Below are 19,916 nucleotides of genomic sequence, written 5' to 3'. Positions count from 1 at the left end.
GATGTCAGATTGATAAGAATTTATGTTTTACATGAATTATGAATTAATATCAATAAAAAGTTTGTGACATCTCCCAGTTCACAGTTACTTCATCAAATAATTGCATCACCACTCATTCAATTGATTGAATTGAATTATTCAAGAGAATTGCTGCAGATTATTCACACATCCAAAATCTCACCCTCATTGTCTTGCATTCTTATTAATCCTAAGATGAATACTTTCTCAACCATGAACCTCCTATTATGCATCGGTTTTGCATTTTGTCTGAGCATCGAACTTTGTCAAGGACAATACACAGTGCGAAAAATTATTCATAGCGACCTTGCGCCGGGGACCACTTTACCTCTCAGGTTTAATTTAAATAAGTATACTCGTGAGCGTCTAATCGGGATGATTTCAAAACGAAATATTTGTTCTGCCATAGTCAAGCCGTTCAGGTGGACAACATGATCTATGTGTCTGGGAATTTGGGAATGGACGTTAACGGAACATTATTAACCGGAATTGTGAATCAGACCCGACAGGCTTTCGACAATATTGGTTTCATTCTGGGAGAAGCTCAATCATCATTTCGACATAGTGGGTTAACAAAAAAATGTGTAACAACATTTAAATATTATTATACACAAATTTGTCATACATGTCTGTTTGCAGTCGTCAAAGTCACAGTGCTCTTGTCTGACCTAAACAACTATGATGCGATGAATGTCGTCTATGCGGAATGTATACCTCAAAATACCACAATTCATACTTCCTAACATTAATTTGCAATTAAAGGAAATTTTATAAAATTATTCAGATTTCCAGAACAATTTTCCTGCCAGAGCAGCATACCAAGTGGGCAGATTACCTAGGGTAAATATTTGACTTATGTACATACACACTTAAACTAGAAATATTTTAATGAAATGGGAATATTTAAGTATTTTATTTCTACAATATATTTTCTTTCTATGTCCTTCCAAGGATGCCTTGGTAGAAATTGAGGTAAGCACCAATACATATACAAAAATATTAATTACCTTGTACATATGTAACATTTACATAATTATCAATCAAGGTTGTTGCCATTTCTGGTGAAATTATTGATATAACTCCATGAAAGTATGAGGCACATACTGCGTCAACATTAACTGCACAATTTAAGATTTTCGTTGTACTATTAAATTAAAATATTTGTAAAGTACATATAGTGCAACAAGTTTCGAATAAATTGCAATTCAGCATAAATGGAAAGAAAGCATTACCTGATCAATTTAGTCGTCCTTTGTCAAATATGCAGAATTGATAAGAAGGTGAAAACGGTACAGTGAATTGGATTGATAATGACACATGCACATAATAGCTTACGTTTAATTAGTCAGGCTAATGACAGTGTTGTGTGTCTAAAATTAGGTAACTAAGAAATCACCAGGTAGTACTTACAGTTATATAAATAGGTGATGACAAAAAAATGTACCATAAATAGATCTATAAATTTAAAGCTAACATTTTCATAGTTCAAAAATAATTAAATTTATTGATTAATTAGTGAAAATCGTTGATGAGATTTAATCTTCATGAATTTTTATCACTCATGTTATTCTATCTAATCACTCGTGTTTACTAAATACCGAGGCAGTATGAGACAAGTTTATGTTTCATTAATTATCGTACAGCTCCTGGTTACAACTGACAACAATTTGGCATGTATTTTAATGCTATCAAGCCAATATACACTTTCATAGATATCCATGTTGACAAATTTTGAACAACTGCTTATTAAATTTGTAAGCATGTTACATGTGCATACATAAATTTTATTTTTTATTGTCTCAAATTTTCATTGTGCCCCAAATTTGTATAATATCGCAATTTTCCCATGGAATTAGATTTTCTCACTCATCTCACTCTGCCCAGAATCTCAACCACCACGCTCAAAATAATTTACCTTGAAATATTGTGCTGCTGTGCAAAAATGGAAAATGTAAATATTTAACAACAGCTCACCCCCCAAAAATACTGTTATTTTCATAAAACTATGTTCCGGAGTCGCAGTTGGTTTTTCTCTTCTTCTTCCTCCTCCTCCTCAACGTCGCTATGGAAACCGAAAAATCCACATTCGACGGAATATTTAAAGTAGGCTGAATAATTAACATATTTTTTTTACATATTTAAACTCCCTGCTCTACTAAATTATTTATTTGGTTGCAGATATCTTCACACTGTCCTCACGAAAAACCAGACCGTGACCGAACAAAATAAATCTCTACTTGTGGAAGCACTCAGATCTATTGCTGAAATATTAATTTGGGGAGATCAAAATGATCCTAGTGTTTTCGAGTGAGTAAAAAACATCAATAAACTTCTTGGGAAACTGAGCATTTGTTTCATCAATTTTGGAAATGTTATCATTATTTTCATGATTTACATTGCAGCTTCTTCCTGGAAAAAAATATGCTCTCATTCTTCCTCAAAATCATGAAACAAAACAAGTGCGGTTCGTATGTCTGTGTCCAATTACTCCAAACACTGAACATTCTGTTTGAAAATATACGGAATCAAACGTCAATATATTATCTACTTTCAAATAATCACGTGAATTCCATTATCGAACATAAGTTTGATTTCTCGGATGAGGAAGTTATGGCATATTATATTAGTTTTTTAAAGACTTTGAGCCTAAAATTAAACTCTCAGACGATACACTTCTTTTACAACGAGGTAAGATGTTAATTGTCTTAGGTTTTCTTGAATTAAATGATACAAAGAATAACAAAAATACATATGAACTAATTCATTATATATTTTTACGCAGCATACCAACGACTTTCCTCTTTACACGGAAGCTATAAAATTCTTCAATAATTCGGAATCCATGGTTCGAATTGCCGTCCGGACTTTAACGTTAAATGTGTTCCGCGTAGATGACAAATCTATGCTAAAATTTATTCGGGACAAAACTGCAGCTCCTTATTTCTCTAATTTGGTTTGGTTCATTGGAAATCATGTTGTGGAAATTGATAAGCTTATCAAAGTCGTGAGTGAAGAGGGCGGTGAAGAGACGTAAGTATTTATTTTCTTTTCTTTTTGTGCTATATAAATTCCCTCTTACAAATTCTCATAATTAAATGCTGTTCTTAATTTTGATACAGCTTTATTACAACGAGCAGTAGCAAAACAACTAATATCACTACGCAATCACAACAGAAAACCTTGCTGGATGACCTCATAGCTGAGCATCTCGACCATCTCCATTACATTAATGACATCCTCCTGCTAAAAATTGAGCCATTGAATGAAGTCTTGGTCGATCATTTACTCAACCGTCTCCTCCGCCCGGTTATCGTCTCATCTCTGATAACAACGACCAGTCCTTCAAGCCAGCCTAAAATATCGAGAATCCTTTCACTTTACTTGTTAACGCAAATATTTTCTATCGTAACACATTCCGCCCTGTTGACCGAGTTGTTGGAAACTGTTCTGGCAACGGTGGATGTACTATCCTTTTTTGACTGTTCAGAAACCGACTATCTATGCTTTTTTGTCGTTACATTACTAGTCGCTGTCGAACGCGTAAAAGCAGGTGAGTGAAAGCTACACTTTTTAGAGTATTTGTTGCTGTGACAACGTTTGGTCAATGATAATCAATCAATAATTTTATTTAACATTTTCTATTGTAGACAACCTCCTAACTAACCCTACCCATTTGGAGTCATTCTTCTTTTCTGAGCTCCCCTACAATCCATGTCTCCTTCAAAAACTTCTCGCAATAATCCAAACTGCTGTAAAATCTTCCACGAAAATCAGAATAGCATCATTATCTCTAACAACGGAACTAATTCTTAAAATAACCTCAAAGTTGCAAGATTCGGACCTAGCCATGTTGGAATCGTTTCGAGAAGAAAATATTTTGACGCTTCAAAATTATTTCAAAACTGAGGAAATGTTTCTGGAAATGTTTGAGGACGAGTATTTCGTAAAGGGCTGTGATTTGGAGTCGTTGCTGGGCGATAGTTGTATGTTACTGCCACCCGTTGGAAGTCCTCTGAGCGGTGTTAATGCACTTGAGAAGAGACGACCATGTGGGGAGGTGCGTAATATACACCTCAAATCTATAGTTTGAGTAGTTTTCACTTTAAATTGCTCTATTTTGCAGACCGAACGGATTCGTAGATCTATGAGAGTTTATTTTCTATTGAGAAATTTATCTCTAAAATTACGAGGTGATGAAGAACGATATTTACCACTAAGTAATATTCATCGGAATACTGTCACTTTAGAACAGACATTAGATTTAAGTAAGTAGCCTCTTAAACAATTTGGTCAGATTTATTGTACAGTAGTAGCTGGGTATTTGTTTTATTCGTCTCTAACTGAATTAATTTTTTTTTCTTTACAGCCAACAGTGATCTCCTTGCTTGCACCGTATTGACCGTAACAAATACAAAGGAAACTCAAAAATTACGCCGCTTTCTAGTCGTTGACAGTTTTCAGATTATTCTAGGTATGTATGACGAACATAATTTATATTTATTATACCCTAACATCATTTATTTCTCATTCTAGTCGAACCCAGTCAGAAACGAATGGGGTGGGGAGTGGTGAAATTTGTCGGGTTTTTACAGGTTTGTAGTTTAAGAATTCGATTTTTATTTAAAAATAATAACAGACAACAAAATAACCTCGTTGTATTATCAGGATCTTGACGTCCAATCTGACCCATCTGATACACGCTGCCTCCATATAACAGTGAAATCATCCCCAGTATTAAAGAAACATTCAACTTTAGTTATAAAACAGCCGATTCTAAGTGCCAAATTTATTTTTGATGATCATATTCGTTGCATGGCAGCAAGGCAGAGGTAGTAGACTTTATAATTTGTACAATTGTTTGTGTATCTCCGTCACTAAAGATACTTTTTCATGCAGGCTAATAAAAGGACGCCATCGTGCTCGGGAAAAGAAGCTCACCCTGATATCTAGAGCACTTCTTAATGACAACATATCAGCGAAATATTCGCCTCCGCAAAATTTAAAGTCTGTAAATTCGACCACTTCGTCTTCCTCTGCACGATATCAACCCATAGCAAAAACACTACCTGGTGGTGTGGTTGTTGTTGGTGGTGCTTCAGCGAATAGGAGTCGCCCAAGTAGCGCTTCACGATCTCCTAGAAGAAAAAAACCAGAGGATGTCATTCCAATGGACGCCGGGGAAAATCAACCAGAATTGTTGTCGCCAGGAAATGAAATTGCAACGACTAGTTTTTGTATTGATAAGGGGAGTGTATTTGACGTCTAGCTGTTGGGTGGGCTAATTATTTTGACATTTTATTTCAAAAAGTAAATAAAATCAATAATACGTACACAAAACTAAAAACATACGACTTGGCCTATGGTATATTTCGAGTTGTTTGCCAAAATTGCAACAACACAACAACATAGGTTGAGACCACGCCCCATACCTACACAAACCAAATTCGGTCAAGAACAAAATATTTATAATTCGACTGTAATAAATGTTTGATAATTTTCTAAATAGTACACACGCACCGCAGTCAACGTTTCTCGTCCCACTCCAAAATGTCCTCTGGCAGTGACAGTAAGAGGACGATGTGCAGAAAGGGCATGCAGTTGCACGACAGCGAGTTCGATCTCACCCCCATTATTATTACTCCGCTCCCATTCGAATCTAACTTCCACCAACAAACGCTCCAAGGATGCCACTGATTTATGCAGATTATGTGCCGCGTCAGTGATTACGACCAACTTCATGGCTAAACAGACGAATAGAAAGAGGAACCCAAGAGGAATTCCATTCAAAGGTCCGAGGTCAACAGCAGATGAGATCAGGTTGAACGTGACCAAGCAAAAGAGGGCACTCCAACCCCACAAACAATGGAGGAGAATAAGGCCGAGAAGTGACAGGGCTTGGTCCCAAATGGTCCATATTTTCAAGCATAAATCCAATTCTCGTTGGAGCAAACCACCACCAGGGAAAATTTCAGAAAGTAATGGTTCAACTCCACCCTTGCGCAAACCTTCAAGAAAAATTTAGTACTCCTGTTATTTGTGTAAAAACTTGTAAATAATTATAATAATGTACATCGAAATCAAGCAAAGTATTTCCTTTATAGAAATAATAATTATTAAAATTGCATACTCATTTTATGCCTCTCCACGCCACGGGAGACACACTGGACTAAATCCGTAATCCAAGTCATAAAGACAAGTGCTCCGAAAGAGACGATGTCCATAATTGGCATCTCCTGCCAAACCACGTCGACAATTTTTATTATAATGAAACGCCAATTTTCCAACGTATAAAATTTACGATTATCCCAGTCGAATGGCGTCGGCATTTGAATTGATGTGTAGGTGGTGTACACAAGTTGAAGGATGCAAGCGCCCAAGAACACCCATACTCTCGCCCCACACTTGACCTTGGTCCAAAGTCCTAAAGTCCAAAGACGATCCACATTGTCCTTTAAGGGGCGAAGGTTGCCGGGGCAATGGAGCCGGAGAAATAGAACTGCAAAATGGATAATGCTGTGATAAAGTTGCATTGTGAATGGGATCACTGGACCTCCTCCTCCTGCTTCTCCTACTTCTTTTCTTCCTCCTCCTCCTTCCGTCCCGCCAGGCTTTTTCCCAACAGCTGCAGTGATGCGACGAAGGTTATCCATATCCTGGACAACAAGAAGAACTGTAATTATGGTCAAAAAGAGGGCTAAACATTTCCCAGATCTCTGCAGCCACAATCTTGAAAGAAGTGATGGTGGGTAGAAGCCAGTAAAGATTAGAAGACCTCTAAATATTCTTAAAAATATGGAGGAAGTCATCGTAAAATTGTAACCTCCACTTTTGAGACGCAGTTCCAGACTGCATGCTGTTTCAGGTTAATGTAATTTGTATTTAATATTGATTCCAGTGAAGTAATAGAAATGCATAATTTATTACAGAAAATGGGTACTCAAGAAGGTTTCTTTTGTACTTTATACTTATCAAGATTTAATTTACTTTAGATAGGCACTCATCACTACCCACTCACTAACTAACAACATTATTATAATGTAGTACATGTACATATATATGTATTTTAGGTCATAAACTCTTAACATATCATCTCAGGTATGTAAATATGTCGTTGAGTGCAAATTCAATAAATGACAACGAGCAGACTAATCGCTGCATTTCTCGGAACCCATGAAAACGTTGGCATAATACAACGGCCACGGCGACAAAGTCTGTATTGACAGGATATACAGTTTTGCGTCATTGCAGAATCTATGCATGTACTTGTGTATCCGTGTTCACCAGTGGTGAATCACCACTATCACATTCGCATTCATGTGCACAGATATTATGCATGTAAAGTATATGTACGTTTTGCAACGTATTTGGGGATGTTTTTTGTCTTTGTGATCTTCATATTATGCATTGTATTCATACAATTTAACCCATATCAAACTCATGAGTTAAGCACTGCTAAAATTATTCAGTAATAATTTAAAATCGGTTGAATACACTCGATACACGCAGAGCCTAATTTTTTAATCTATTCTAAAATAAATCTGTCAAGAAACTACTTAATACACACATTTAAACATTCATTTGAAAACCCTATTGGAATATTATGCTGACAATTGGCGTGATAGGTGATTTCGGTGTAATCAGCCCAGACAGCCTCAGAGTTTCAAGGCTCGTTAAATCATGGAATCCGACAGTGATTATTACCACCGGTGATAATATTTACTCTCCACCAACTCCAAAGAATTACTCGTCCGTAGTTGGCGTCCTGTATCGAGAGTACCTTTGTGCACAAGAAAAGAAACGAACAAAGCCAGGAAAACTTCTCGTTCTTCGAGATTCAGAATGCACAGAACTATCCACGTTGCCAAAAAAGTGTAATACAAAATTTCTACCGTGTGTCGGAAATCATGATTATCCATTTCCCGGCTACATGAAGTACTTCCAACTCCCGACATACTACTCTGCAGAATTTATCAAACCGACAGACTTTTTGAAGATCATTTCGCTCAATAATTATGGAGATCTTCATGGGAGGTTTGACGATAAAATCTCTGAACAGCGGACTTGGCTAGAAAAGGAACTAGATTCTTCAGCACACATTAAATGGATCATCATTACCTTCCATTATCCTCAACAATGCAGTAATAATTCGGATGAAGAAAATGAATATTATTTGAAGCGATGTTTTCCATTCCATAAGTACAAGAACGTTGCTCTAATCCTTAGTGGGCATCAGCATATCTACGAACGAGTAGAATTTAACAATGTTACAAATGTTGTTGTGGGAACTAGTGGGTCCACTGTACGGAGAAAGTCGAAAGTGGTCATTGAGCAATCTAAATTTTTGGATGATAGTGGATTTGGAGCATTGCGGTTGGAAATTGGCGAGGAAGAAATTCATGGGTTTTATTACGCCTTAGAATACGTGGATGGTCAGCATAGGGACGTATTAAAGGATCAATTTTGTATAAATAAAAGCTGATAAAAATATTCGTCATGTTTAGCAGATACAGTCGTACATGAGAAGTCCTAAAGAACGACGATTAAATAATTAGCGTATTTTAACAAAAAATGAACAATGTTTTTTATGAAATCCACCATTGGGGGTTTAAAAATGTAATATCAATAGTTGTTATGAATAAGTTTGGCTAACGTAGCACTAATAAAGATTTGTTATTTTTTTAAATTTAGATTTTCATGAAAATTAGTAAAAGTACTTAGGATTAGTTGTAATAATTCAATAATTCATAGAAAATATATTCTCTTGAGTCATCCTGCAGACGTTATGCCGTGTTCGAATTATAAATTATGTATAAATGCATAAAAAACGTACATAACAATGCGTATGGCTTCGAAGTATTTGATGTAACTATCCTTTGTGTGATCTACTCATGAGCACTGAATAATAAATGGTTGACAGCTTTAAATCATGAGCACAAAAGACACATTAGTGCATCGAAAATGACAATTTGCAAGTAGGCAATTGATTGATCTAAATATGTATGTGCGTGCATACTTATGCATGAGAAGTACGACTCAAGACTGATATCGATCTCCATTCAAATCCTAAATGGAACTTCACACTCAATTGAAACAAAATCCAATACATGTTAACATTATGTTAAGTTGTAGCTCGGTTTAAAAAATCTATTCTCGGGATGCATGTGAGAACACCATTCACCACTCTTAGATTTTCTTCACTGAAAAGTTTCTCCCAGTGGGTGAAAGTAAAATTTTCACTCTTACAAGTGCGCAGATGTGTATGAGAATGGACGGAGAGGTCTGTCACAGAATACACGTATTTATGTAGTTGCAGATACAACAAGTCGGTCCACAAACTGTTGTATTAGATTGATTGAGCAAATGAACCATTTATTATTGATAAACAATTAAGCACTAAAAATAACAAACAATGTCATTCTTACAAATTACAAAGAATTGATAAAATTTTTAATCTCATCCCTTGCTAAAATCTCACTAGTCTCGCTTACTGCGTTACAATTATATTTAACGTACATAATTCATACGAAAGAGTTTGTATTAGGTCGTTGCATCCCATTCTTATTGTTTCTTTCTTGAGATTTAATAGTATGTCTATTTTTGAGTTGTATAATCAACCCCTCTTTTCCCCCAATAATAATTGATACAATAATAAATACTCCACTTTTACATATACCATTCGAATCTTATTGTTGTTGGTGTTCATTCATTTAATTATTTATGTATGTATGTCAACTGTGTGCAACTAGAGAATTAATTGAGATCATGGGACGAAATTTGGAAGAATATGTAGCACGTCGTCGTATTTTGTAATTTACTATGTAGCACCTTTGTGATTAGTCAAATGCCACAAAAGTACATATTCCGATTCATCAAATTGTGTGATCTACATACTTCTTCTTGTTACAGTTCTACAAAAAGTATACAAGATTTCACCAAGTCGGCATGCACAAGCCGTCGCCCGTCATTTTTTAAGATACTTTTTTAATTATGCACCCTGTCGAATTTTTATGATTGATAATATTCTTTGGTATCATGTCTTGTGTGGTCTACGCTCTACCACTCAAAAGTATTTATAATAGCCAATCAACTAAGTAAGTAGTAAAAAATAAATAATAATGGTTCGTCATTAACAATTACTGTAGATACATAAGTATGTACATGAGTTAACGTTATACATAAATGGAACAGGTTTTCTGTAAAAGCACCAAAATGTCTTCTTGTACAAATTTATTTGCAAGTTTTCTTCTTCTTCGCGATACATCTCACTTCTTATTTTGTTACTTTCACTGCTTTCACTTTTATTTTTTATGTAGGTTTATATATGCGTTTGGAGTGGAATGTATAGTGTGTGCATGTATATATGTGGTATTTATTATGCATGGAAATGTGTATGTGTATGTAAATGCGTGTAATTACTTATTGTTTTCTACTAATTTGTAGTAATACATAGATTGTCTCCATTACACACCACGTGAATGGGAAAGGTAAGTTCTCGACATTATTATTAAAAGTATGTTGAATGTGTGTGCTTACGACTAATTGCGATTATGTTGCTTTTGTATAAACGTTGTGTTGTTACATAAACTGGATAGATCGGTGTCCCTGTTTTAATCTTCATTGAAAGCAATTCGTGATTATTATTGGTTGGTTGATGATTTGGTTGGCTAATTAATTTGGTCGTTGTGATCAAATATAATTTCAAGTTCATTATCGCAGCTCATATTGGAAAGAAGTTGTGTAATTGAGATTTGGTGATGCGTTGCGTTCTTGACTAATTACACTAATAATAACAAAGAAACGGTCGCCGATGGAGTATATAAATCGCGTTAGTTATAAATATGTATGTAGCATAGAAAGTATTATTAATCGAGTCCTTATATTGAGTTGATCTGGTCTAGTCGGGTGGTGGAAGCAGAGTCAAGTCACCCAAGTCCACGTCGGAGATGTGCAAGTATGTTATCCAATACAGCAAGTTGAAACACACTGAAATACATAAAGTATACATAAATTAGTAAATTTGCATAGTGTAAAACCTGTAAACCGACATAAATCCGATAAAGCATTCAATGACGAAAGTAAGGTGCTCATATATAAAATCGTACCAAAGCAGACTGGGAACATGACGCGAGAGTATTTATCAATGTCTAAATTAAATTTGAATTAAATTAGTTTAAATTTAATTATTCATTATTTATTTTTGTATTTACCGGATGGTGCAATTCCACAAATTTGATTAGAATTGACTTGAACCCTAATTTTTCTTAAGGTATTCTCCAAAAGAACGGCGTCTTCTTCTCCGAGGAGGCGTTCTTTTGGAGCTCTATTTTTCACACGGTAGCCCGGCGCCACCATTTCATCGTCCTGTGAATAAAAACAAACTTACAATCACTTTCAAAACCATTTTCTAGCAGGGATATCGTTCGTGCTAAGATTTTTAAACGTAGCTGGATCCATACTTTCGTTATCATCATGTGCTGCGCTGAATCCGATTTTTTAATTGGTCGAAATTTTTAATTGTCGTTGATTAGTCAATCAAAAAATCGGATTCAGATCATCCCATGAGGATGACGTGAGTGAGGTCTGGGGCCGGCTTATTACCCGACGTGATGAGTATGTCCCCATGGTCGACGCGAAATGAGACGATGGTGCCATCGTTGGTTGATGGTGTTGGTACATAGGTTCGGGGGTGTGCTTAGCCTGAATTACATTTACATACGTATCTATGTTATAGCAGTTTGCGGACAATTTTTTTCTATATTATTCATATGAATAATTAATTGCGACCCACCTGCGCCATGGGGTAAGGACTATTATTGGTCATTGACATGGCAGACATGGACCTCGTCTGATAGTGGTGCTGTCGCTGATGAAGTTGTTGTTGCTGCTGCTGCTGTTGCATGTGAAATAGCCGAATGGCTTCGTCCGCCTCTTCTTGAACGCGCAATTGTTCCTCGCGTTCTTTTTGCAGTTCAGTCGCCATTTTTTGTAACGTTTGAAAATGGTTCTTTCTCATCTGTATGCGTTTGGCTAAATAGCCCACCGTTGCGTATTCTGCAAATGTTTCACATCAGCAGAACGGTCAAGCGTAATATTTATAGGGAATAAGATACTTTTCCACACTAAAGTATGCGTAAATTACCTAACAAGGCTGCAAAAACCATAACGAAACAAGTCCCCAAAAATATATCGATACTTTTGACATAACTAATTTTGGGAAGTTCCTTATTAACCGATGACATTAAAGTTGTCATCGTAAGGACCTATGTAGGAATGAAATTGACAAATATTTATGGTAAATTCCTACACAAGACTAAATCGAGTAGTCTATTGATGCAACTTACAGTGGTAATCCCAAGTGGGACACGGGCAGGACTTGCGTTTCTATTTAACCAGAAGGATACCCAGGACATGATGACAATGAGCGACGATGGAATATATATCTGGATGAGGTAATAACCCATTGATCTCGAAAATTGAATTTCACACGCTAGGCGAGAGTAGTTTCCAGTGAGGAGTGAAATTTCAAAGGCCCTTTGACGATACCCCACCACCTAAAAGTACCATAAACAAATTAGTATAATTATAAGTAATTATATACGCACAATAAATATTGCCAAGCTTGCCTTAAATTGAGGAAGCGATACATCATGTGCGACACCGACCTGGAGAAGAAAAATGTTTGAATAGGATATTAATTTGGTAAAGATGATGATGATATGCAATTTATATACAAATTTAATTACGAATTGAATAAAAAGTTAAAATTTATAGTTTTAACTTACGCTGGTCGCCCCACGAGCCCAATTATACCGGATATCACTCATTGTATAACCAACTGAAACATGGGAGACATAAATATTGGCAAGTGCTATATATTGCATTGAAGTACTTATTAATTCTTAAAAATAGTACGTACAAGATTCGATTTCAATATTGCATAATTGGGAGTCCATTGGAAAATGACGGAGATCCATGTTACACGCGGCCGTTACTGTGAGCCGGATAGAACGAAGAATATCGCCATCCTTAGAAATCCGGAGGAAAATTAGGAATTAACAAAATTCTTCCGGATGTTTTTATTTACATAATGTTTTTTTTATTCCGGTTTGTCTAACTTACCTTAGAAATCCGGAGGAATTCATTCGAAGTAGTTGCCGTGTGGAAATAGGACGTTTTTTCATTAACGAAAAAAGTGTCTGTAAGAGCGAGAAATTATTATAAAACCTGGCCGCGTAAAAATAGCATTACTTAAGTACGCATCAGATACCTGGGACCCAAATTGACTTGAGGAATTCGGATCCCACAGAAAGCGTAGAAATTCCTTCAGTCCCCTCAAACTTGAGCCTTGGATCCTTCTACAAGATAGATATTTCTTGCAATAACTGCTAATAATACTACGTAGCAAACTAAATGTTTAAACAAAACTAAACGTTGTTCACTCACCCACATTTGACGAAAGTAGAAATCAAGTGTAAAATCCTAGTATAATCGAGAACATTTGCAGAAGGTACATAAAGATAGTATGAAAGAGTAGAACAGTACGAATGTTGCACTTACCATGAGCACTTCTAAAATTTGTAATTCGCATGAAAAGAATTATTGTTGTTATTCAAAACTATGCATATATGTAAAATAAAAAGAACGAGTTACAAACCTGAGATGCTAGAAATCGATAAGACGTACATGGTAACTCCAACGACAACTGGCTCACCTACAACATGATAAACAGAAACCGTGTTACATAATACCTCTCATGATTATTATCATTTTATGAAATTTCTTTGTCGAAAAATCATGGAATAAATGCCAAGAGAGAATGATTGATTCATGTTGACACAAAAAATTATGGACGCGTTGAAAATCTTATATATTGGCATTTGATACCTCCATAATTAGGTCGGACCTAGAAATACGATAAAAATTATTAGACTTGGTTCAGTTTTATTAGTAGAATTAGTTCATAAAATTAGACGAACCCTTTTATCATAATTCTGAGAGAGTGAGTTGAGGATAGTGGAAATATTTTTGGATAATGTTTGCAGTTGTTCCGTTGGTGGAAATGGTTCCGGAACTAAGTGATTCCTTCTCCTCCTTCCGGCACGGTCGCGTCTTCTCGTCTCCTGAAGGAACGTACGCTGGGATTGAACTTTCTCCGCATTAACATTATTTTTGTACTCGAGGTCATGAGAAGAGTAGTGCGAGGAGGAACCAACTGAGAAGTGAGACCGTGTGTGGGGGTGGGGAACGTAGTGGGGGCGAAATGGCTCGGGCACTGAATTGTGTAACCATCTGAAATCAAGACACAAACAAAATTACAATACTAATTTCTTTCTACTTTGAATTACTGAAGTTTCATAATTATGCATGGCAGTAATTATCAGTATGTTGTGTACCTTTCGAATTTCTCGTCATTTCTCTCCAAATCGCGCAAGGATCCTCTCGTCCTCGTCGTCGTGGTGGCAGGCAGTAGGAGGAAAGTAGTGAAAATTAGGAACAACGTGTCCTCCCCCCATCCCCACCTCCTCGGCGTTGCCGTGGCCGTGATGGTGTGAGTGGTTTAACCGGATTCTCGTCGTTTGGGGATGGAACGAAAGCAAGTTTTTAGGCTAAATCGAATTGGAAGACTTGTGAAGGAGGTTAGGCAAAATTAAAGGTAGCCTAAATTTTCGGAGAGAAAGTGCAATTTGGTGTTGGGTATCCTTCGGGGTGAGGTTGGACTCGTAGGAGAAAGCAGTAAGGAAGTAAACGTGAGCGAGTGAAAGCAGCAGAGCAATACGTGCAATAAGTAAGTCCAGCATGGGAGAGAAAGCACAAGAGGATCGAATCGAGGGACAGGTGAAGGTGCGCAGAATTTCTGGACGCACGCACCAAACTCCGTCCTTGCTTATCTTACTACGAGCAATGAGTGAGTGAGTCTAGGAATGGCAAAACATCGATCGATCCTCCATTCCATAGCTTCTGGTGCTCGTCGTGTCTTATGCAATGCACATTTTTCATCTCGGCCTGCTTTCTCCCTCTGTCATCATCACTGACATTACCATCAAAGCATGCACTACGGCTACAACTACTACTCAATTCATAAATATGTAACTACGTATGTACATACATGACACGTAGTAACCATCTAATGATGAATATGTGTGTATAAATGTAAATTGTATGCATGCATTTTTCCGCGTTGTCACTAAATTTTTCTTGCGAAATGTACAGCTGAATACATTTATACTATTAAAGAGATTATGGTGCCACACTTTATAAAATTTTCACGTTCTCATAAATGCACACCTAAATTAAGAGTGAAATATCGAAATATCCGAGTGAAAGCAGTACAAATGGAGCTAACAATTAAACACTTTACAACTCTACATGCTCATTCAACCGATACAATGCAGTTCTGCGATGTAATAATGCATTACCATATTTTTTTTACAATATAACACACTTATTTTGTTCCACAGAATGTAAGTAAAAGCTGGTTTTGATTCAACGATTCTCATCGGTTGCATGAGAAAGCCAGTGCAGAAGACTTTCTCTCTGAAACGAGTTCTCATTGCCCCGTGAAACCTCCAACCTCAAATCAAGCACATGCACCTCGCATGTCAACCAAAAATATTTTGCAATTTAGAATTTACTTTACAACTATCAGTACCTTCTTAATGTTATATTTTTGACTAATTGCACTTATTTTGCTTCTCCACTTAGTTATAATCAATTGAGAGGAAGCATCATGGGGAAGGTTAAGTCTGCAAAAGGTAAGTTATTTATTTTATATTTTAAATGATACGTGTTAAATGCCATGCCATGTGAATTTTGTTTTATGAAATTTTGAAAAATTAACTGTGAACTTTAAACAGTTAACCTGAGGAGTTGTTCGAGTTAAATTTAAATTTATGTATTGGTAGAGAACGATGAACTGAAAATTTGAAGTTGTGTATTTATTCGGTTTTAGGAAAGTCCAAGAAGATAACGTGGAAACGTATTAAGCATCTTGATGTCGACGATTTTCTTGTTGAAAAGCGTCGTGACGAACGACTCGGTCTATCTGAAAAACCGGATGAAGAGCTTTTTCAAATTGACCAGCTTGGTTTTGATGACGATTACGCTCAACTTGCACAAAAGAAGAAGGATGCGGTCAAAAAGAAATTTAGTCGACAAAAAGATGGACCCCTGGTCGTATTGGAGGACCTACAATGTTTCAAAATCCTTAAACCAGATTCAGCCGTGAAGGATCCAGTAATTAAACGGTAGAAATAAAATAAATTTCAATCTTATCACAGTACCTTTTACAAAAGCATCCTATATTCTACTATGTAATTTCAAAACTTATTCTCAATTTTTTTACAGGAATCCTATCTTAAAAGGTGGTCTGAAAAAGACGCTTGACATGAAGTTTAAGGACGAACTTCGTTACTATCGTCAACGTGAGACAAGATCCCAGACCAAGGCGCAGTCTTCCACCAATGAGTTAACTGATTTATGGTCCACTACTGGTACTTCCACTGCGACGAACAGTGTACTTGATAACGAATGGCTAACTCCAGATACGAAACGCAACATTATCCGAAATCGGTCCAACTGGAAGCCAATGCTTCAGAAGAATGAAGTCGCTGCCGTTGAAGTTCCGCACCCTGGCCTTTCATACAATCCATCATTCTCTCACCATCAACAACTCTTGGTCACAGCCGTGGCAAATGTGAAAGCTAAACTGAAACAAGAGCAGAAAATAGCGAGGGCAACATCTACACCTAAATTTGAGGGCGATGGAACAATACCAGAGGTTAAAGATGAAGAGGAAGATTCCGAAGAAGATGACGACAAGAGCCGCTTCAGAAAACTTCCCAAACCAAAAACGAAACAGCAGAAACGCAAAGAAAAAGAACAGAGAGAAAGGGAAGTGAAGTTGAAGGAACAGAAAGACAAGGTAGGTAATAAATAAATGTCTTTGAAGATGTTGTATTATTATAATTGTTTTTGTAAATTGTATTGAACAATATTTTAAAAACCATGTAATGATTATAAACAATTGTAGGCTAAGAAAGAGTCAGAAGTGTTTCGTGTCAAGACTTTAAACAAACAAATAAAGACGGCCGAAGCCAAGAGCAAAGCCCGTTTGGAGAAGAAGGTCGCCAAAAAGGTCGCCCGTGAGAAATTTGGGGTTAGGACATTGTCGAAATTCAAATTTGAACAGAAAGAGACCCAACCCCTCTTGAGTGACGAATTACCAAAGGGACTCATGGGTGCAGGTGGCTCAACCGCGACAGGAGAACTTCTTCTCGACAGATTTAAATCACTTCAAAAAAGGAACGTTATTGAACCAAGAATGAAACACAAGTATGTCGAATCTAGGGATATTTTTTATATTGTTGTCAAAGTTGTTATTTGCCATACACTTTTAGTTCAAATGTTGATGTTAATTCTTTGTTCATTTAGGCAAAAACGCAAGAACAAGCCTAAACTTTATATTCGCGACTGTGACAAGATGGAATGGGAAAAAACTGGAATGTGGAATGGTGAAAAACTGAGCCTTCCCAGTGGGCGAAGGCGACCAAAGGTTCCCCAACGCAAGAAGAAGACGAAAAAATTTAATAAATGACGCAGCTAGAAATTTAGTTTATTTTTATTGCGGATTAAAGATTTTTTAATTAAAAATTTTTGCAAAAATCAAAACGTGACAAGTCTTCCTATCAGACCTATATATACCAAGCATCGTGGGTGACGAGCAAAAATAATGATAAACATATTTTTGCATAATTTTCTTAACACATACTAAAGATATTATGCAAGGTCTCTTATACATACCAATAATTTTACAGATATTTCGAAATATTTAGGTTTATTTAGGTTTTAGTTAAATCATTCATCCTCCTCCTCCTTCTTGGGCATATCTTTGGACATATGATTCGATTCTATTTTTGCACTTGATGAGCATATCCATCCCTGAGACGTCCAGCATTTTGGGACGGGTTTCATTCCTTCAACGACTCCTTCGTAAACAGTCCCTTTGGTTGATCGTGGCCCATATAAATGCCAGCGTCGGAATCGTGGATGCAAATCTGGAGTACTTTGCATGACTTGGACAACTTCCATCTTGTCAGTGTCGTCTGCATGTTTGTAAGAATAACGAGAATATTTTTACTGTTCAACACCATCGACCATTTCATTCCTGAATTTGGTACACAATTGCTTACCATATAATTCATTCGGATGCGATGCCACTGTTCCCACTAATCCCAATGTAACCAGTAGTGTCAAGATTATAATTGGTCTCTGCATGATTTTGTAAGACGAGTCAAATTTGGATTGGATGAATATATCCGGCTCGGTAGATTTCTTATTTATCTTGTAATATTCAAAGGCCAAATTTCTTATTTCAAAATACGTAGTTAATTAAATACACCAGATTTAAAATTTAAATGCCTGAAACAACTATTTATACACCCATGTACAATGACAAGTAAGCACTCGCAAATGTTGATTTCACCATGTGGCAACATTTTATTATTTTACATTTTTGCAAAATCGAATTGTTATGCAATTTGTAATCGAAGCGAACGATTAAGAAGGTGACTGAAATTAAAGCGTACAAGGTTAAGCACAAACAATATATGTAGATGTACTCGAATTTATATATTTCACAACAAATTTAAAATGCTATACGCATACATAAATATATCTACGTACATACATGCATAAAATCAGACATCACGATGTAAGTAAATACAGTAATAGCAGGATAATCGGCATTTCGTATATCTAACTATCTATGACTGATTTAATTTTAATTATAAAATTTTGACGCTATATGTACAGCATCAAAATAAATCATGTATAAATTTTCGAGTAATTTGCTAATCACAATACTAATTTTATTCATCAAGACTGGTCATATTTATTATGAGACGACGCCACCATACTACAAAACGTTTTGTAGTAAGCATTTAAGAATTTTTGTCACCCTTTGAAATACGAATCCATCACGGAAATACTTTCCTTAAGCTCTTGTGGTACTTTGCCTCAACTCCAATCGCACAAGGGAACACAAATGATGCAAATCCAGACAAAAGCACGGCCGCTTCCCTCGTGGAAAATTCCGATGTGAAGAACGTATATCTGACCGGAAGTGACATCGCGATGAGAGTGAGACCCATGAGTACAGAGCCAATGAAACTCCACCAATTTCCGGCAGAAATGGAGATTACAGAATGCGACAGAATGGCGAGGAGAGTGACCACCTGTGTCGTTATCACGATAAGGCTGCTCTTCCTCTTCAACCATGCTACGATCGGAATCCCAATCAACGCCAAGTGCACCTGATTAATCAAATTTATTTTGCTTTACAAAGCAGTTGATACGAATGAATAATTATGTATTTTTTAAAAATAATTTTACATACATGTGACATTCTCATCCGTTGATGATAACACAACCAAGTCTGCGTCACGAGGGCCGCATATCCAACGAGCACATCCATCCAAGAAAAGAAATAGTGGTATTGAAGGGCTTGAAGGGTTTTAAGTCCTAGGCCACCAGTCGAACTTCGACCCTCCCACCATTCTAACACTGTATATCCAATTAAAATTAAAGTTACCAACAAATTTTTCAGAAATTTGTTTAAAAAAAATCTTACAAATTGCGACAAGTCCGAAACCATTGCCTAGTATTGCAAATATGAACCAGATGCAGTTATGAATATTTGCAAAGATGCCGTCATCCAGATAAGCGATGTACTGCAGACCCTGAACTGCCGTGAGGAGGGCGAATATTTCAACCACTGCGAGAAGAACTTGACCCATGTTTCCAAGATTTGTCGCAACAGTTTGATTCGAGATCCGAGTGCGGTACTCGGCCTAATTTTCAGAAAATTTTTACTCCCCTATACAAAATTAGTAATTAATTTA

At 36.5% G+C, this 19,916-nt stretch overlaps 7 protein-coding genes across 7 annotated transcripts; 4 read left to right on the top strand and 3 right to left on the bottom strand.

Moving 5' to 3' along the window:
• The first annotated feature begins 85 nt into the window (after nt 1-85).
• Nucleotides 86-1,244, top strand: LOC110844735 (2-iminobutanoate/2-iminopropanoate deaminase). The gene is made up of 6 exons (XM_022091011.2): nt 86-353; nt 428-582; nt 658-726; nt 803-858; nt 970-990; nt 1,064-1,244. Exons 1-6 carry the CDS (start codon nt 214-216, stop codon nt 1,103-1,105), a joined length of 483 nt encoding a protein of 160 aa, XP_021946703.1. The 5' UTR covers nt 86-213; the 3' UTR covers nt 1,106-1,244.
• Nucleotides 1,245-1,906: 662 nt separating this feature from the next.
• On the top strand, nt 1,907-5,362 carry LOC110844602 (protein CLEC16A homolog). The gene is made up of 11 exons (XM_022090843.2): nt 1,907-2,121; nt 2,197-2,325; nt 2,421-2,706; nt 2,801-3,048; nt 3,138-3,568; nt 3,666-4,075; nt 4,142-4,283; nt 4,385-4,489; nt 4,552-4,610; nt 4,684-4,847; nt 4,915-5,362. Exons 1-11 carry the CDS (start codon nt 2,024-2,026, stop codon nt 5,282-5,284), a joined length of 2,442 nt encoding a protein of 813 aa, XP_021946535.1. The 5' UTR covers nt 1,907-2,023; the 3' UTR covers nt 5,285-5,362.
• Nucleotides 5,330-7,273, bottom strand: LOC110844603. Its single transcript, XM_022090844.2, has 3 exons — nt 6,146-7,273; nt 5,536-6,023; nt 5,330-5,447 (listed from the first exon to the last, which is right to left on the bottom strand). The coding sequence occupies exons 1-3, from the start codon at nt 6,822-6,824 to the stop codon at nt 5,376-5,378; spliced, it is 1,239 nt and encodes a 412-aa protein (XP_021946536.2). The 5' UTR covers nt 6,825-7,273; the 3' UTR covers nt 5,330-5,375.
• Nucleotides 7,274-7,618: 345 nt separating this feature from the next.
• Nucleotides 7,619-8,497, top strand: LOC110843273 (uncharacterized protein MT2654). Its single transcript, XM_022089234.1, has one exon. It carries the CDS (start codon nt 7,619-7,621, stop codon nt 8,495-8,497), a length of 879 nt encoding a protein of 292 aa, XP_021944926.1.
• Nucleotides 8,498-9,361: 864 nt separating this feature from the next.
• LOC110843272 (gamma-aminobutyric acid receptor subunit beta) lies at nt 9,362-14,572 on the bottom strand (the record flags this gene model as incomplete). The annotated part of the gene is made up of 18 exons (XM_022089233.2): nt 9,362-11,001; nt 11,121-11,162; nt 11,226-11,379; nt 11,617-11,715; nt 11,807-12,069; nt 12,158-12,278; nt 12,360-12,569; nt 12,642-12,680; nt 12,801-12,853; nt 12,935-13,043; nt 13,138-13,214; nt 13,286-13,373; nt 13,462-13,497; nt 13,576-13,586; nt 13,673-13,729; nt 13,903-13,921; nt 13,995-14,307; nt 14,412-14,572. Coding segments are annotated over 18 exons (1,941 nt in total), but the record flags the coding sequence as incomplete, so codon positions are not given.
• Nucleotides 14,573-15,584: 1,012 nt separating this feature from the next.
• Nucleotides 15,585-17,685, top strand: LOC110843736 (ribosome biogenesis protein NOP53). Its single transcript, XM_022089764.2, has 5 exons — nt 15,585-15,770; nt 15,968-16,262; nt 16,363-16,939; nt 17,048-17,349; nt 17,449-17,685. The coding sequence occupies exons 1-5, from the start codon at nt 15,746-15,748 to the stop codon at nt 17,609-17,611; spliced, it is 1,362 nt and encodes a 453-aa protein (XP_021945456.1). The 5' UTR covers nt 15,585-15,745; the 3' UTR covers nt 17,612-17,685.
• Nucleotides 17,686-17,803: 118 nt separating this feature from the next.
• On the bottom strand, nt 17,804-19,889 carry LOC110843271. The gene is made up of 4 exons (XM_022089232.2): nt 19,646-19,889; nt 19,412-19,578; nt 18,207-19,328; nt 17,804-18,119 (listed from the first exon to the last, which is right to left on the bottom strand). The coding sequence occupies exons 1-3, from the start codon at nt 19,809-19,811 to the stop codon at nt 18,993-18,995; spliced, it is 669 nt and encodes a 222-aa protein (XP_021944924.1). The 5' UTR covers nt 19,812-19,889; the 3' UTR covers nt 17,804-18,119; nt 18,207-18,992.
• Between the last annotated feature and the right edge of the window lie 27 nt (nt 19,890-19,916).

This window comes from Folsomia candida, unplaced genomic scaffold (assembly GCF_002217175.1).
Source record: "Folsomia candida strain VU population unplaced genomic scaffold, ASM221717v1 Fcan01_Sc002, whole genome shotgun sequence".
Lineage (NCBI taxonomy): Eukaryota > Metazoa > Arthropoda > Collembola > Entomobryomorpha > Isotomidae > Folsomia > Folsomia candida.
This window is presented reverse-complemented; position numbering and strand designations above follow the sequence as displayed.

What these genes read in the sequence shown, in the direction of transcription:
- LOC110844735 (XM_022091011.2), top strand. Translation starts at nt 214, where the DNA reads ATGAATACTTTCTCAACCATGAACCTCCTATTATGCATCGGTTTTGCA. An exon ending in AAGTGGGCAGATTACCTAGG is followed by an intron (nt 859 to 969) that starts GTAAATATTTGA and finishes TGTCCTTCCAAG; the next exon opens with GATGCCTTGGTAGAAATTGA. An exon ending in ATGCCTTGGTAGAAATTGAG is followed by an intron (nt 991 to 1,063) that starts GTAAGCACCAAT and finishes TTATCAATCAAG; the next exon opens with GTTGTTGCCATTTCTGGTGA.
- LOC110844603 (XM_022090844.2), bottom strand. Translation starts at nt 6,824, where the DNA reads ATGACTTCCTCCATATTTTTAAGAATATTTAGAGGTCTTCTAATCTTT. An exon ending in CGTGGAGAGGCATAAAATGA is followed by an intron (nt 6,024 to 6,145) that starts GTATGCAATTTT and finishes TTTTTCTTGAAG; the next exon opens with GTTTGCGCAAGGGTGGAGTT. An exon ending in GACGAGAAACGTTGACTGCG is followed by an intron (nt 5,448 to 5,535) that starts GTGCGTGTGTAC and finishes TGGTTTGTGTAG; the next exon opens with GTATGGGGCGTGGTCTCAAC.
- LOC110843736 (XM_022089764.2), top strand. Translation starts at nt 15,746, where the DNA reads ATGGGGAAGGTTAAGTCTGCAAAAG. An exon ending in AAGGATCCAGTAATTAAACG is followed by an intron (nt 16,263 to 16,362) that starts GTAGAAATAAAA and finishes ATTTTTTTACAG; the next exon opens with GAATCCTATCTTAAAAGGTG. An exon ending in TGAAGGAACAGAAAGACAAG is followed by an intron (nt 16,940 to 17,047) that starts GTAGGTAATAAA and finishes AAACAATTGTAG; the next exon opens with GCTAAGAAAGAGTCAGAAGT.
- LOC110843271 (XM_022089232.2), bottom strand. Translation starts at nt 19,811, where the DNA reads ATGGGTCAAGTTCTTCTCGCAGTGGTTGAAATATTCGCCCTCCTCACG. An exon ending in TTTCGGACTTGTCGCAATTT is followed by an intron (nt 19,579 to 19,645) that starts GTAAGATTTTTT and finishes TTGGATATACAG; the next exon opens with TGTTAGAATGGTGGGAGGGT. An exon ending in AACGGATGAGAATGTCACAT is followed by an intron (nt 19,329 to 19,411) that starts GTATGTAAAATT and finishes TTGATTAATCAG; the next exon opens with GTGCACTTGGCGTTGATTGG.
- LOC110843273 (XM_022089234.1), top strand. Translation starts at nt 7,619, where the DNA reads ATGCTGACAATTGGCGTGATAGGTGATTTCGGTGTAATCAGCCCAGAC.
- LOC110844602 (XM_022090843.2), top strand. Translation starts at nt 2,024, where the DNA reads ATGTTCCGGAGTCGCAGTTGGTTTTTCTCTTCTTCTTCCTCCTCCTCC. An exon ending in AATGATCCTAGTGTTTTCGA is followed by an intron (nt 2,326 to 2,420) that starts GTGAGTAAAAAA and finishes TTTACATTGCAG; the next exon opens with CTTCTTCCTGGAAAAAAATA. An exon ending in AGAACAGACATTAGATTTAA is followed by an intron (nt 4,284 to 4,384) that starts GTAAGTAGCCTC and finishes TTTTCTTTACAG; the next exon opens with CCAACAGTGATCTCCTTGCT.